The sequence below is a fragment of the Onychostoma macrolepis genome, chromosome 22 (assembly GCF_012432095.1).
Source record: "Onychostoma macrolepis isolate SWU-2019 chromosome 22, ASM1243209v1, whole genome shotgun sequence".
In the NCBI taxonomy this organism is placed as follows: domain Eukaryota; kingdom Metazoa; phylum Chordata; class Actinopteri; order Cypriniformes; family Cyprinidae; genus Onychostoma; species Onychostoma macrolepis.
Window position 1 is genome coordinate 33,574,709 of NC_081176.1, and position 16,948 is coordinate 33,591,656.

The following is a 16,948-nucleotide window of genomic DNA, read 5'->3' on the forward strand; positions in this document are numbered from 1 at the left end:
AGGCTTATGAAGCGTGTCTCATTGGTTACAGCTGTGTGTGTGTGTGTGTGTGTGTGTGTGTGTGTGTGTGTAATCAGTGCAATGGATGATGAGAACTGTAGTCCAGAGTGACATGTAACAATCTGTGTAGTGTGAGAGTCTATGTGGTGAGCGGGTGGTCTCTGGTGGTGAGTGAACGGGAGGGCAGGCACAGGATTCGTGACAAAATCACCTAGTAGCAGATCTATACAGGTGGAGCTGGGGAAGGTGGAGGGTTTCTGAAGTGCGCTGCTAACTGCTACAGCAAACAAAAGCCAGGTATTTGAATATTGAGCAGTGAGCTCATTGGCTACTGATACAGAAGAAAACCAATCAGCTGCGCCATGTGATAATGATGCCATTAGGTCATATTGAGTTAGACCTATCGGACTGCGCCAACTAGAGTTTCATGCCAGAACTCTGTATTTCTTTGATGCACAACAAAAAATATTATTAAAAGAGCATCATCCACGCCATTTACCATCTAAATTTTGGTCAAATCATCATATGTGTTCATGACACATTGATGTCTCCAAATGTTTTATGTGTTGGATCATAAAGTGTTGCTGGTTAAGGTGAGGCCGCAGTGACTCAGTGCTGATAGTATGAGGGGTCTGATAAATGAATGGACCTCTGTAGGTGCAGGACACACCACAGTTACACATTTACAGACAGGTGCACATCACTGACATCACAGCAGCAGGAGAGTATAAATCCACACCGATACTCACCTGCACAAGCACAGGAGCAGACGCCTAACCCGAACAAAGGACTCCAGACCCACAGCGCACCCTACTCTGGACTGTATTTGACTCTAGAAAAGACTGAATTATGTGTTCTGGAAATTTCGCCAAATGCCTGGGGATAACCCTCCTCCCTCTGGCCATCATCTGTGTCATCTGCAACATTATGCTGTTTTTCCCTGGTGGTAAAGTAGCCGATGAGAGTAGCGACATCACGGATGAAGTCTTTTACTTGGGAGGAATTCTGGGATCTGGTGTGCTGGTGAGTGGATGAGTCAATGTCAGTTTTTCCTCTTACAAGAAGTCAAAGACTATTAAGCAACTCTTATTTGAGATCAGATTTCTGTTAAAAAGAAAGAAAGTAGATTAATATAAATTCATCGCAACACATTTAAGCGTCAGTTTATGGTTATACGAAGATTTGCACACTCTTTTATGATTGATGCCCATATTATTATTATTTATTTATTTATTTTTGCATCATAGCTTGACAAGTATTTTAGGAGGGGGGAGGGACAAATATATATATATATATATATATATATATTTTTTTTTTTTATAGATAATTTTTGTTTGATTTTAAAACTTTGATTTATTGTAGAAATGACCGTATAGGCAAACATTCACCTTTAAGTAACGAGCTGGTCTGTGTTTAGATGATTTTCCCTGCACTGGTTTTCCTGGGCTTGAAGAACAACGACTGCTGCGGCTGCTGTGGGAATGAGAGCTGCGGAAAACGTTTCGCGGTGAGAAAGCTCCCCTTCGATTCGAACACTCACAAAACTAAGTGCCATCTGAGGAGTCCATGTGACAAATGACATTTTCATACCATTCCTCAACACAATGATCATGTTATTCCCGCCATTTGAGAATTCCCACTAGAAAAGGCCTTTCTGAGTGAAATATTAGAAATATGTATTTGTATTCTTACTCTCACGCAACACATGCCATTTCAAAGCACCATTAGTGCTGTAACAAATTAAAGAAACACAGATATATTAGACACAGTAAAGCTAACAGGAAGTCGTAACTGTGTGTTGTGTTTCAGTTTTAACATTTGGTTTGTTTTCATCTAGATGTTCAGCTCAATTCTGTTTGCCGCGGCCGGAGCTGTGGGCGCCGGTTACTCTGTCATTGTGTCTTGTGTGGCCATTAATCATGGGCCCAAGTGCTTCACTCACTATCTCAACGGGACTGTCCAACAAACTAACTCCACTTACCCATTTGTTGACGGGTGCGTGTTTATTATCAAATGAAACGAAATCAAGTGATAATCTCAAGTGAGAAGCTGTAATGTAACGCCTGTCACCTGATTTGCTTCTTTCAGAAACTACCTGTCCAACAGAACGCTGTGGGAACTGTGCGACGGTCCGGGCGATATCGTCACGTGGCATCTGACCCTGTTCTCAATCCTGCTGGTCACTGGTCTGGTTCAGATCGGTCTGTGCGCTTTCCAGGTGATCAACGGGCTCATCGGCACTATCTGTGGAGACTGCTGCGGCTGCTGCGGGGTACGCACAAACTCTGATAATAACAATAACAATAAAGCATCCACAGGCCTTACTGATGGAAATTTAAATAGATTATTTACGTGAATTCACCATTAGTTTGACATGTTGAAATAACTTAACTTTGTGTTTTTCCGCAGAGCTCCTAAACCACTCAGAATGGACTTGGATCAATGATTCTTCAGGACTACTCATACATCCATATCTGTAATACTCAACAGTTTCTCACCTCATGATTTGTATTTATACAAACGTTCAGATGGATGTTGTTTTCTTCCATGTTTGTTTGCTGTATTTGCCTGATGGCTGATGGCTTATGAAGGCAACATATATTGTTATATATGATGTTTCATATAGATTTATATGATATAGGATACTGATATATAGTGTATTGATACATACTAAAAAGAATATTGAATATTTATTCAAACTGTAGGAGAATGTTATTTTCATACAAGTATTTAGTCTTTTTTCATGATGGATAAAGGGAATGTGCAAATATATGGAATATTTGATAAAAGATAACAATTTTTATTATTTTGTCTCAGGAAATTGGTTGAAATGTATTGCTATATTAGTAAAATGATATTTGACACTTAATAAACTCTTGATTTAAAAAGCACCACAAGGCTGTCCTTGTTGCTACTTGCGCTTTTCCGTCTCACTCAGCAAGGTTTGGTTTTTCGGAGAAAACAGGAAGCAGCAGGAGGGACAGTGAGATGATCTGGGAAGCACCCTGACAGACTCTGGAGAGTTCAGGGATACTTCATAAACAACAGCTGGCTTGCTGAAGATCATTTGCGTCATTTCTTTTTAGAACTATCCATATAAAATGATGCGCAAGCTGAAACCGCACTATAGCGTACTTGATAAGAGTTATTATGCAATGTTATAAATTATATTATTGAGAGAAGGCTTTCTGGCTAAAGTAAATGTTTGTTGTTCCGCCAGTGTGATGTTGATGTGTTATCAGGGGTTTTATGAAGGGAATGTTATTTTATGATGGGTTTATAGGTAACAGCTCTCATCTTCACACAGGAATGATTAACTTTATGCTCTATGATGCATGTGACTTATGCTTTATTACTGATAATCTTTCCCCGATAGCTACTTTATCTGGCTTTTTGTGGCTGCATGATGAATGATTTGTTTCTCAGTACAATAAAAACATTTCACAGCAAATAGTCAGACATGCAAATAATCACTTTAGTAGTAACAACGACAACATTGTGTAATATTCTAAATATAATTTCCCATTAAGTATGCAATTACACAGTAACAAACACAAACATAAAATGTGATTAACTTTAATAAGTGTACTCTGTACAGAACACTCTGTACTCAATCAATAAAACATGTTGAGGTGATGCTGAGACCCCTGCTGGACACATGAGGATCTGGCTGGACTTGATACATAATCATAATTCATAATTCATATAGAAAAGAGTTTATTTGAGGAGGTTTTCTCACTTTCAGAAACATATTAAATAATTGCAGTTTTAAATGTTTGTTTTTAGCGGAAAATAAGCTAACATGCACGTGGGTCATTCCACAAATCGGTGCCTTTTGTGTCCCTAAAAATAATCAAACATAGATTTAATATAGCAACAAATAAATTTGAAATTTAAAAACATAACAGTACTATGTTTGCTTACATCAATATTACAATAAAAATTAAATATTATTTTAAATAATATAAATAGCATTTATGCTGGTATTGGGTAAGGTTTTGGCTCACTATTATTTTTCTTTTTCAGCAGGACTTTTAATTTGCAAAATGGGGGGGGGGGGTGTTCATGCAATGTTAATTTTAAAATGTAAATGTAAACAATTATTTCTTGCATTTAATACAATCAATATCTACAAGAAAAAGTCCTTTCAAAGATCCTTTCAAAGTGAATCCTTTCAAAGATCCTTACTAGTATCTAGTAACGCCTGTGTCAGTAACAAGGTTGGGGACACTTAATTTCTAGCGATTATCGCCGATTTGATTGCACAGATACTATTTAAACTAAACTGAGCTAGACAATGACATCTCTGAATTCAATAATGAAATGCCTTTAACTGAAAATTGAGTGTTTAATCTCATCATTATACATTACTGACACTATCCTCCAATTTGATACTGTTAAGTGCTTTGACACAATCTGTATTGTAAAAGCGCTATATAAATAAAGGTGACTTGACTTGACTTGACAAAAATACCAAAACGCCATTGTAGTTATGCCTATTTAATATTCAATAAAAAAACAATCCTATACTTATACAGTATGTCCTTAATTTATTTACTGTACCTGGGTGATTTTTCATCATTGCATGAAAGAAATTGTTTTATCTTTTATCAAAATGTTATTCGGTCTCTTCTATGCAACGGCCACTTTTCACAATCCAATAAATTCCAGATTTTTTTCTAATTGAAAACCATGCCAGGAAATAGGTCACATACAAAATATGATGTATATGGAAATTCACATTAACCAAAGATTTTGCAGATCTTCAAATCTGTAAAATTCAACCCCAAAACATTTATAATGTAACCATGTTTGCACAAAACATAAAAAAAAAAAAATAATAATAAAAATGTCAGGAATGCTCTTCAAAAATTCATGCAACCCTTTTGAAAAAGAAGTCCACTTAACATACTTTTTAAACTAGTACTTAATAAAGAAATAATAAACTTTACAAGAACATATGTTTTCAGACACTTGCTTATAATAAATTTTCGTTTAATTTCAATTTACATTTCAAATTTATATTGAATACAATAAACTTTAGAGTGCTTTTTGAGCTACTTAAGTAGGATTTGAGTAAATTTTTTATATGTATACTTTAATGTAATTTCTGTTGAAACTTGTATTTGATGTACAGGTGCATCTCAATAAATTAGAATGTTGTGGAAAAGTTCATTTATTTCAGTAATTCAACTCAAATTGTGAAACTCGTGTATTAAATCAATTCAATGCACACAGACTGAAGTAGTTTAAGTCTTTGGTTCTTTTAATTGTGATGATTTTAGCTCACATTTAACAAAATCCCACCAATTCACTATCTCAACAAATTAGAATATGGTGACATGCCAATCAGCTAATCAACTCAAAATACATGCAAAGGTTTCCTGAGCCTTCAAAATGGTCTCTCAGTTTGGTTCACTAGGCTACACAATCATGGGGAAGACTGCTGATCTGACAGCTGTCCAGAAGACAATCATTGACACCCTTCACAAGGAGGGTAAGCCACAAACATTCATTGCCAAAGGAGCTGGCTGTTCACAGAGTGCTGTATCCAAGCATGTTGGGTGAACTTCACAAGGAATGGACTGAGGCTGGGGTCAAGGCATCAAGAGCCACCACACACAGACGTGTCGAGGAATTTGGCTACAGTTGTCGTATTCCTCATGTTAAGCCACTCCTGAACCACAGACAACGTCAGAGGCGTCTTACCTGGGCTAAGAAGAAGAAGAACTGGACTGTTGCCCAGTGGTCCAAAGTCCTCTTTTCAGATGAGAGCAAGTTTTGTATTTCATTTGGAAACCAAGGTCCTAGAGTCTGGAGGAAGGGTGGAGAAGCTCATAGCCCAAGTTGCTTGAAGTCCAGTGTTAAGTTTCCACAGTCTGTGATGATTTGGGGTGCAATGTCATCTGCTGGTGTTGGTCCATTGAGTTTTTTGAAAACCAAAGTCACTGCACCTGTTTACCAAGAAATTTTGGAGCACTTCATGCTTCCTTCTGCTGACCAGCTTTTTAAAGATGCTGATTTCATTTTCCAGCAGGATTTGGCACCTGCCCACACTGCCAAAAGCACCAAAAGTTGGTTAAATGACCATGGTGTTGGTGTGCTTGACTGGCCAGCAAACTCACCAGACCTGAACCCCATAGAGAATCTATGGAGTATTGTCAAGAGGAAAATGAGAAACAAGAGACCAAAAAATGCAGATGAGCTGAAGGCCACTGTCAAAGAAACCTGGGCTTCCATACCACCTCAGCAGTGCCACAAACTGATCACCTCCATGCCACGCCGAATTGAGGCAGTAATTAAAGCAAAAGGAGCCCCTACAAAGTATTGAGCACATATACAGTAAATGAACACACTTTCCAGAAGGCCAACAATTCACTAAAAATTTGTTTTTTTTTATTGGTCTTATGAAGTATTCTAATTTGTTGAGATGTGAATTGGTGGGTTTTTGATGAGGCCACCAATGTGAGCCAAAATCATCACAATTAAAAGAACCAAACACTTAAACTACAGTCTGTGTGCACTGAATTTATTTAATACACGAGTTTCACAATTTGAGTTGAATTACTGAAATAAATGAACTTTTCCACAACATTCTAATTTATCGAGATGCACCTATATATACACTTAAGTGGTGGACATTTATTAATATTATATTATCTGCAAGTACAGTTTTTTATTTTATTTTTTTTTTTTAATAAATACTTTTAACTTTGTGCGTTCCTTATTTGGGAGTCACACCCATGGTCTTCACGGTCAAAAGTGACTGGACACCTGAAATTAAAATTTTTTTTTCTTCAGTAAAATCAATCTAATATATTTTTGTTCAATAATATTTTTTCTTTTTTCTTTTGTATTTCGAGAGAATTTTATGGTACTAATTAATATTTATGCAATAATTATGATAAATTTTTCCCATTGAAAATAGTACAAACATTTTTTTTTCAAATTTTTTACAATTATTTTTCAATTTATGCAGTATTTCAGATGAAAATAGACACTAGGCCTTTAAAATCCAATTTTGAATGCAGATTAGCACCTCCTGGTGTGAGCAAAGAAAGAAAAAACATGTAATTTCATGGTGTAACCACTAGTTGCCTGTATAGGACTCTATAGAGAGTCTTGTGAATTCGCTAGTTGTTTTTAGACATAATTGTTTACTTTTATTAGGTTGTGGATATAAATGTATATTTAAGCATTCTCAAAGACTACTTTTTGTCAAGGTTTATATTTTTTTTGCATTATTATTATTATTATATAGGTTATTATATAGGTTTTTGCATTATTATTACTAGTCAACCCTGAACACAGAAAGCATTTTGTTACAGAAAACATTAAAAAACTATAAAAATGTAACAAAAATGAAGAGGAATGCTTTATCAGAGCCTAATCCTTCAGGGTCTGATCTGATTTCAACCTCTTATTTCACTCTTCTAACTCATTTTGGCTATATGGTTATAGCCATACCAATTCATTTGAGTGTGTATAATTGTGTATGTGTGTGTGTGTCTGTGAGTGTGTGTGAGTGGATGTATCTGTCTTACACTCTTGATGTTTTAGAGTATAACCCATTCCTTGTTGTCCACTTTTTAACTGCATTGTAGTTGAATTATTGATTTTATTTTACATAGTTGCTGTGTTACAGGCACACCAGTTCATTGGGGTGTGTGTGTGTGTACAAGTGTGTGTATGTGCACATGTGTATGAGTGGATGTGTTGATTTTGCACTCTAGATGTTTTAGAGTTTCACCCCTTCGTTGCTGTGCAATGTTTTTCTGCATTGTTGGGGATTTGTAGATTGTACACACAAAAATGTTCTGTATTTTGTTATTTTTTCCCGATTCCCATTCATTTCCTATGGTCGGTCATTTTTGACCGAAGACCATGGGTGTGACTATTTTTTTTATGACCACTTAACTTTTTCGAATCATGCCCTCAATTTTTTTGTGTATTCACATACCAAGTGCCATAAAAGTCACTGAGTTTCGTACCATTCTGGTGAAGCTACGATTTTTAAATATTCAAAATGTAAAACCGAAGAACGCACAATATGAAGTACACAGTCAGTACAATTCTTTTTTTTTTTTTTTTTTTTACAAGGGACCAATAGCAAAGAGAATACATTTTAATAAATTGTGTTTATCCAACGTTTTTACCATACCAGCTGGTGAAGAAAAAGTCAATGAACTGATTCATACAGAAACACAGCTACACATCCATGCTAATAAAACCATTTTATTCTTTTCCTTTTTGATTTCACTGACAATTTTAGAGATTTCTTAGAGGGTACAACCACATTTTTCACGTACAGTACACCACCATCATATTTCTGTGGTACGCAGTTTGTTTTCTGAGCCTTCCAGCATGTGACCAACATTCAATCTTACAAAACCTAAAGCACACTGAAGCGTAGAGCGCTACATAAGTCTGGCATCAACCGGTAGAGATGGCACACCAGATTTCATCTCACACCATAACACAACAAAAAAACAAATCGGCATTTTATGTATCTGAAGCCATATATTCAACTCTGTGAGATATTGCATGATTTAGGTTCTGAAAAAGCAGTTAATATCATAGAAAATTGTTTAAATCATTAAACGGTCCCTCTTGCTGAGTGTCTGAAGCAGAACGGGCCACTCAAGTCCACCCGATCTCGTCCTTAGTCCTTAACTGAAGAAACCAACGGCTGGACATCTCTGAGGTCACTCGGGTTCGAGAACAGCTCGTATCGGCTCTTTCTGACCCGCTACTTAACCGTTCGGTCCTCATGAAGGACGTCATGAGCTCAGTTTGACCTACAGCTACTAAAAATCACCCCGTCTGCCCAATCCACAAATCCAACACACTTCAATTCATAACCCATCTATAACATAACCATAAACAATAAAGAAGTCACGGTGAGGTGGGTCTATACACCCCCGATGCTATGAATATCAAACAGATCAAACATGCAATACAAAATTAGACCTGTGTAGAAAAAAAAAAAACAACAACAACATATTTATGTTTATATATTGAACTGGATTTCAGCCGGGATACTTAAATCAAGAAAAAACAAGTGTCGGCCCCTAAAAATCATCCAAATGAAGGCAAAATTATCTCTGGTATCAGAAAATACTTAATAGATATTCCCTGAAGATTTCGAGGGACTAGATCAGTATTGGCATATTTGTAGTGCTTCGAAAACATTTAAAATTCCTGAAAAAAGGAAACAAATCTAAAATCTATTTAAAAAGAAGTTCATAGCTCTTGATAAATACTAAACTGCAAACTAATTAAATGCACCAGATGTCAAGAGCACAGAATAGAAAATAGGAATACTGTAGCAGTACATAAAAACATATATGATATGAAACGCTTGTCTACAAATGCCATCATGAGCTTCACACAATAGCTAAACTGGAATAAAAAGTAAAACACATCTGAAATAGTTATTCGTTGGATATAAAGTCACAATGTAAAGCTTTGACAGGCACACTTGTGCTACTGATTTGGCAAAAAGTGAAAAAGCAGGGTGAATCTCATGAAAATGTAAGGACCACTACGATTTTCTGACAATTAAACACCCTTGAGAAATATTAACATCTAAATCAAAAACAAACACCAACAAAACTCATTTTGCATTACTGTCATACAAAAAAAATCACATTACTGTAACACATTTGATTGTTCTATTTTTGAGTTTGTTTGTAATTCTTATTCTCAGTCATGATTCGCATTAGTGTTTTTAAGGCAAATGTGCTTAATTATTATTCAAAAAATAATAATGGTCCTAAAAACTAGCTTAATTTTCTTTAGGTATTTACTTCTTGTTATTGATCCAAATATTTATTTATTTATTTTTTATCAAAGCTTATTTCTGCCAAGAAATATACAAATTCGTTTTATTTCCCAAAAAAAAAAAAAAAACAAACAACAAAAAAATTTAATTGTTACTTTTTATCTCACAATTTTGACTTTTTTTTGCAATTGCGATTTTATATCTTGAAATTGTGAGTTATAAACCAACAATTCTGATAAAAGTCAAAATTCGCAGTTTTGAGTAAAGTCAGAATTACAAGAACTAAACTCACAATCCCGAGAAAAAAAGTCAGTATTGTGAGCTTGCATCTTGTAATTCTATCTTTTTTTAATTACAATTGAGTGTTTAAATCTCGTAATTCTGACTTTTTTCTCAGAATTCTCAGTTACATCTGACTACATGCAGAATTGCGAGACATAAATTCACAATTGCGAGAAAAACTGTCAAAATTGGGAATAAAGCCACAATTACCTTCTTATAATTTTATTCCGTGGCGGAAATAAGCTTGCATAAGTTGTTGACAGGTTCGATGAGACTCACCCAGTAAAGCTTGACTAACCCTAACTCTGGGTTAAACACACAACAGGTTAACAGCCTGTTAAACATGATCAGACAATACTCAGGCGTTTCCGCTATCAATGCGATCATTCTGAAAACAAACGCAGTCAGAATCACATCTACCCAACATCAGTTACTAAACAAACACGTCTGTCCTCCTCCACTACACTTTGATTGACGCGTGCTCGCTTATTTGTTCGCAGGCTAAACACTTTGGTATTGTTCTTCGACTCGTGGTGAAGTGAGGGAACAAATCTGACACCTAAACAGTAAAACTAGAGGAAGAAGCTGATTGAATATATAATATAATATATATATATTTATATAAAAGAGTCTTTAGTGTGGTGTGTGTGAGTCTAGAGCCAGGTCAGGAAGGGCTCGCTCTTGTTCAGGACCGACTCCACGTCGTTGAGGATGGGCATGAGGTCGGCGCCCTCCAGGGTGCCCAGGTCCACGTTGGTGCCGGGCATGGAGTCCAGGAAGTCTGGGAAACGGCTCTGCTGGGGGACGTTCATACTGACCGGCACCATGTTCTCACCTGCAGACAAGACGATGGGAAGTTAGGGAGGAAAAATCATTTCCCCAGCAGTCATAAAAGGTAATTATTACCCTCTAAACATCAATAAAATTAGCTAACAATCATGTTCATTCACTGAATAGTGCAGGCGTCTGCAAACTTAGACCATCACTGGCATGGGGAAAGTTAAACATGTTATACTGTAGAGATACAGTATGTAACTGATAAACAAACTGCAACTGAAATCTCAAAAAACCTTTTTAAAATATTTCACCTGAAAATCGAATGACGCACAACGCTACCATTGAAAAAATGGGCACATGCATTTAAGTGGGCATAGATCACTGAGTTTTGTACATATACATATGTATATGTACGATACAGTATCTGCACCAACTTTACAACCAACATATACTGTAAGTATTCATTATGTATAGTGTATAACTACAAAATTTCACAGGTAAGTAGCCCAAAAGCACCTGAAAATGTAAAAAAAACCAAAAACCAAAACAATTATATATATATATATATATATATATATATATATATATATATATATATATATATATATATATATATATATATATATATATATATATATATATATATATATATAATATGTGACCCTGGACCACAAAACCAGTCTTAAATCGTTGGGGTATATTTGTAGCAATAGCCAAAAATACATTGTATGGGTCAAAATTATCGATTTTTCTTTTATGCCTAAAATCATTAGGATATTAAGTAAAGATCATGTTCCATGAAGATATTTTGTACATTTCTTACCGTAAATGTATCAAAACTTAATTTTTGATTAGTAATATGCATTGCTAAGAACTACATTTGGACAACTTTAAAGGCGTTTTTCTCAATATTTTGATTTTTTATGCACCCTCAGATTCCAGATTTTCAAATAGTTGTATCTCACCCAAATATTGTCCGATCCTAACAAACCATACATCAATGGAAAGCTTATTTATTCAGCTTTCAGATGATGTATAAATCTCAATTTGACACTTAAGACTGGTTTTGTCGTCCAGGGTCACATATAATATATTATATATTATATTATTCTTTGGAAAACAAAGAATTGTAGGACCATTAAGACAATACAATTAATGATGTAATTACCATGACATTAATCATTTCCATGACAAGCATATTTTCTTCCAAATTCTTATATTTGCTATACCAGAATACTGTATGAATTATTTAAATAGTAAATATTTAAAATGTACACCATGGTAGTATTTGTTGTACTGTCTTTAATACTGATTTAGGTAAAAAAAAAAAAAAAAAATTCTCAAAGTAGTAATGAAAAAGAGATCCGGTGGAAAATGTGCTTAATTTTCATGAAAATATTGTCATAATGCCAGTGCAAAATGCCACAAAACTAATTAAACCTAAAAATGAAAAATTATTCATTTATTTATTTTTACATATTAAATAAAATAAAATAAATTATAAAAACAAATTCAACTTTACTTTTTTTTTTTAGCTAGTTTATTTCTCATTTTCATTCAGTTGAAATACTTAAATAACTAAGAAAATCTCAAAACTTGCTAAAACTTTAAAAAATCTAAAAAATTAATACAACTTTAAAATGAAAAACATAAAAATTAAATCTAATTTAAAATATTAATCAAAATGTACAAAATATTAGAAGTCGTCACTTTTATTTCTATAGTGTTTTATACGATACTGATTGTGTCAAAGCAGCTTTACAGTGTTAAATAGTTGATCAATAATGCAAGAGGACAATAACAAACAGTCAGTTTTTCCAGTTAAAATCAGTTCATTGATGATTCAGTGATGCCAGCATCCCGTTCAGCTTTCTTCCAATAGTGTCTATGCAATCAATCAAGCCGACAATATAACCAGAAATTAAGCAAAATACTATAACAAGTAAAATAACACTAATGCCATGCTCTATGATGGTTTTTAATCTGGTGCTGTACCTGTGTCCATCTCCTCCATGCTGTTGAGGAAGTCCTCAGGAGTGGTGGGGATGCTGTAGCAGCCCAGTCCCAGCCCGCTGTCTGTGCTCTGCTCCCGCGAGTGATACGGCCCACTGCACACACACACACACAGGCCTTTAACATGACTTCACACCCTCACAGAGCAATCTGGGCGATCTGGACCAAGTCAAACTCATTTGTATCATTAAACCGAGTGCTTTGAGACGGTAAAGGGCACACTTGCCTGTTGAGGAAGGGGTCTGAGCTGTTGTTGGGCATGTTGCCCTGCGTCATTGGCGGAGAGCTGATGTTTGGTGCCACCGGTGCCATATTATCAGAGTCCATGGGCAGCTGCCGGAGCGCCACCTCCTGGAGAAACACACACACACTGTAACCCGAGCACACTCGCCGCTTTACATCCCTCAGCAGTGCCACATTCACTCTGTTAACCATTAGAGACGGTTACACATTAACACCAGGAACCGAAACACTGAGAGGAAGAACTAACATTTACACTCAGTCACTGAAAGCATGAGCTTGTTCAAATAAACCTGCCAATCTGTGTTCATAAAACTGCTTTACTGCTTCTGTTCAAATAAACTCAATATACACGGTATTTCCAGGTATTATTGCCGTAAATTAAATATGTAATATTTAAATGTAATTTCTATACATATTTACACACATAAATGAAATTAATGTAATTTATTCAATACCAAAATAGTGGTTATTGTTGCCTAAAACTATTAAAAATATTTTTTCTTTATTTAAATGAAGCTGAAATAAAATAAAACAAATATTAAATGACAAACGTAAAAGTTTACGCTGAAGTACCATAATTACTAAAGTTTACACTTTATTTTAAGGTGTCATTTTTACACAAATAATACTTGCAATAATTACATGCAAGTCACCCTAAGACAAACCCTAACCATTTGTGACCCTGGACCACAAAACCAATCAGTTTCGTGATTTATACTGAATAGCTGAACAAATAAGTTTTCCATTGATGTATGGTTTGTTAGAATATACAATATTCGGCCGAGATACAACTATTTTGAAAATCTGAGGGTGCAAAAAAAAAAATCAAAATATTGAGAAAATCACCTTTAAAGTTGTCCAAATGAAGGTCTTAGCAATGCATAGTACTAATCAAAAATTAAGTTTTTATATATTTACGGTAAGAAATTTACAAAATATCTTCACAGAATATGATCTTTACTTAATATCCTAATGATTTTTGGCATAAAAGAAAAATGGATAATTTTGACCCATACAATGTATTGTTGGTTATTGCTACAAACATACCTGTGCTACTTAAGACTGGTTTTGTGATCCAGGGTCACATTTAGTAAGTACATGTAGTTAATTAATATTACTCAGGGCTTAAGTGTATAATTACACTTTAACAAGGACACCTTAAAATAAAGTGTAACCAAATGTTACATTGTGCATGCATTTACCTTTTGTGTACAGTAACTTATATCTGAATTTACTTTCAGAAAATGTATTGCCATGAAAACATAAAAGCTAAAACCCAAAAAATGATTATAAAGCTAAAACTGTCAAAATGACTTAAATAACTTCCGAATTTAAATAATAAACTAAGTTTTAATAATACATTTTATCACACAAATTAATGTAAATGTTTCATAAAACGATAAGCTCCAGATTTCAGCTCATAAATCGGCTGGTCAGAGCAGCTCAGGCTGTTTATATATAGAAGAGATTCAGGGTGGAGTGCGTTCACAAAAACAGCTGCAAGAATTCAGTCCAGAAGAAAAGCGTGGAAGACGTCCAGAACTAGAAACCAATGTCTGACTCATCTTTTTTTAAGCTGTTCTTTTTTCAGCCTTAGTCCACAAACATATGAAAACAGCATGTGTCCTCGCACAGAAAAACATGTCCATCATCACAAACTGAGTGAACAGAGTCACCGAAGAGTCAGAGATGTTTCATATAAACACAAGCTGCGTGAGGTCTGTCTGCCGCTGCTTTCCCGAGGCTGGACTGATGTGTTCTCCATTGAATCATTTCTATAAACCTGAACTTTGATTTATGCCGCTTGCTGAGGGCGGCCACAGCTTCTGAAACACTAGATGGCGTCAAAGTTCACACAAGATGTTTTTCATGACCCCTTGTCTTTCTTTCGGAAATCGTCTTATAAACATTTTATTCACACATTTAATTATAAATAACAACAACAACTATAATCATTATTATTAATAATATATATTTTTTAATTATTAGTTTGAATTACCTTTCATTTTTTAAACTTTTCATTTTTTTATTTTAATTTTACTTTACAGTTCAGTCGTTTTGTTGTGCTTTTATGAGCTTTTTTCTTATTAAAGCTTCTGTTTTTATTACAGATTTAGTTATTTTAGTAATGCAACTTAAACTTTATTTATTTCAGTTAACTGACAAGGCAACTTTTCTTTTTTAAATTTTTTTTTTAGGTTCTTTAGGTTTTAAGCTTACATTTCATCAAACATAAAAATGTTCTTATACATATTTTATTTTTATGTTTGTCAAAGTTGAAATTTCAACTAACAAGTTAATTTTTTACTTACAAAACTTATTATATTTATAGTTTTTATTTTTTATTTTTTGTAAATCATAATCTTTTCCTCTAAAATCAACATTTAAGAGCGTGCTGGTGACAACTGCTGGGGTTTGAGGTCACAAGAAACAAATTATTGTTCAAAGCAGCATGAAAAGAAGAATATTTTGTTTGGATTAAAATGTTTCTTTCTACAGGCGTCCCAAGTTCGAATCCTGACTCGAGGACCTTTCCCGATCCCACCCCCTTCTCTCCCACTTCACTTCCTGTCAGCTCTAAACTGTCCTATTATAATAAAACCTCAAAAATCAATCTTAAAAAAATACTACTAATAATAAATAAATATATGTAATATCAAAACTCCAACAGCCGTTTCACTGTTTGTAATCGTATCACTCTGCTTGCGGTACTTCTTACAGCGAGTGTCATGGTGGATGCCTAAATCCAGTGTCATTTTATAAATATTAATGTTTTTGTATCACGGAATGTACTTTTAAGAGGTTTTTAGGCGAGAATGTACTTGTTTATAGTTCAAATATGCAGTTTGTTAATAAAGATAACGAAATGTAATTAATTTTGGGTAAATCTAATGGGCAGTCTGTGGTCTCATTAATCTATTATTTGTTCCATAGAAGATAGTTTTGGCAAAATCTCATGTTTATGTAAATTCAATGCTGTACATCAGAGCGCTGCCTTTGTACTTTTGACTGAATTGCCTAGCAACTTTTTTGATGGCTGTTGTTGTTTATTAAATATTATAATTCAGATAAATAATATGTTATATAAAAACATTGTTCCATCATTAAATGGTGACAAAAGACTGTTTTGATGAGCGAGTCATCAGTAAAGACTTTATTTTTAGCTTCAACAACAGCTTGACACAGCGAACAAATGCACTGAGCAGCACAAACACCCTTAATAGATGAAAGGATATTAACGTTACGACAAAGATAAGGCTTTCCTCCGCAGATATTCAAACTAATGTTTATTGTGATTTGAGATTGATCTGAAGAATGAATGCTGTATCAGTTGCAGGTAATCACACTCGCTCAGTCCATCGCTCTCACAATATCTACTATACATAATACACTGCTTTTAATAAAGTAATACAAGCAACTCAACATTCCTTCGTTATTAGTTCTAAAGTGGTGTTTTATTAGTAATTAGTAGGAGGCTTGAGCTCTTAAACTGTCAAACTGAGATTTGAATCAGTGGCGGAAGGAAGTAGTTCTGCACAAAAGAGGGTTTTTAAAGACACTCCGTTGTTATTTTGTTTATGTATTTACACACTCATGCCATCAAACTGTTGTATAAATGCAATATCACACTCATAGATGTGAGATATAGCTGCATATCGGCACGCTGTGATTACCTACGGCCGAATCACAAGCAATGCTGATATACAGCCATATCTCACGTCTACGAGTGTGATATTGCTTATATATTGTCTGTCACCTTTCTGAAATCCTGTTATTTCCATGTCTGTTTTGCCCTTTACGCTATATTTGTTGTAATAGTTCTGGTGGACTGTTTCTCCAGCAGACACT

At 34.7% G+C, this 16,948-nt stretch overlaps 2 protein-coding genes across 4 annotated transcripts in view; one reads left to right on the forward strand and one right to left on the reverse strand.

The window, feature by feature from the left end:
- The first annotated feature begins 771 nt into the window (after positions 1-771).
- On the forward strand, positions 772-2,885 carry tm4sf4 (transmembrane 4 L six family member 4). Its single transcript, XM_058760265.1, has 5 exons — positions 772-1,023; positions 1,418-1,507; positions 1,838-1,995; positions 2,089-2,272; positions 2,410-2,885. The coding sequence occupies exons 1-5, from the start codon at positions 850-852 to the stop codon at positions 2,416-2,418; spliced, it is 615 nt and encodes a 204-aa protein (XP_058616248.1). The 5' UTR covers positions 772-849; the 3' UTR covers positions 2,419-2,885.
- A 5,334-nt stretch (positions 2,886-8,219) lies between these two features.
- wwtr1 (WW domain containing transcription regulator 1) overlaps positions 8,220-16,948 on the reverse strand; it is a 52,204-nt gene continuing 43,475 nt past the window's right edge. For 2 of the 3 annotated variants that reach the window (XM_058760262.1, XM_058760264.1), the window contains 3 exons: positions 13,083-13,207; positions 12,839-12,951; positions 8,220-10,901 (listed from right to left, as the gene is read on the reverse strand). In XM_058760262.1, the coding sequence (XP_058616245.1) occupies positions 10,720-10,901; positions 12,839-12,951; positions 13,083-13,207 (420 nt within the window). In that variant the 3' untranslated portion in view covers positions 8,220-10,719. The remainder of the gene's footprint in view (positions 10,902-12,838; positions 12,952-13,082; positions 13,208-16,948) is intronic. The other variant, XM_058760263.1, reaches the window with a different exon arrangement.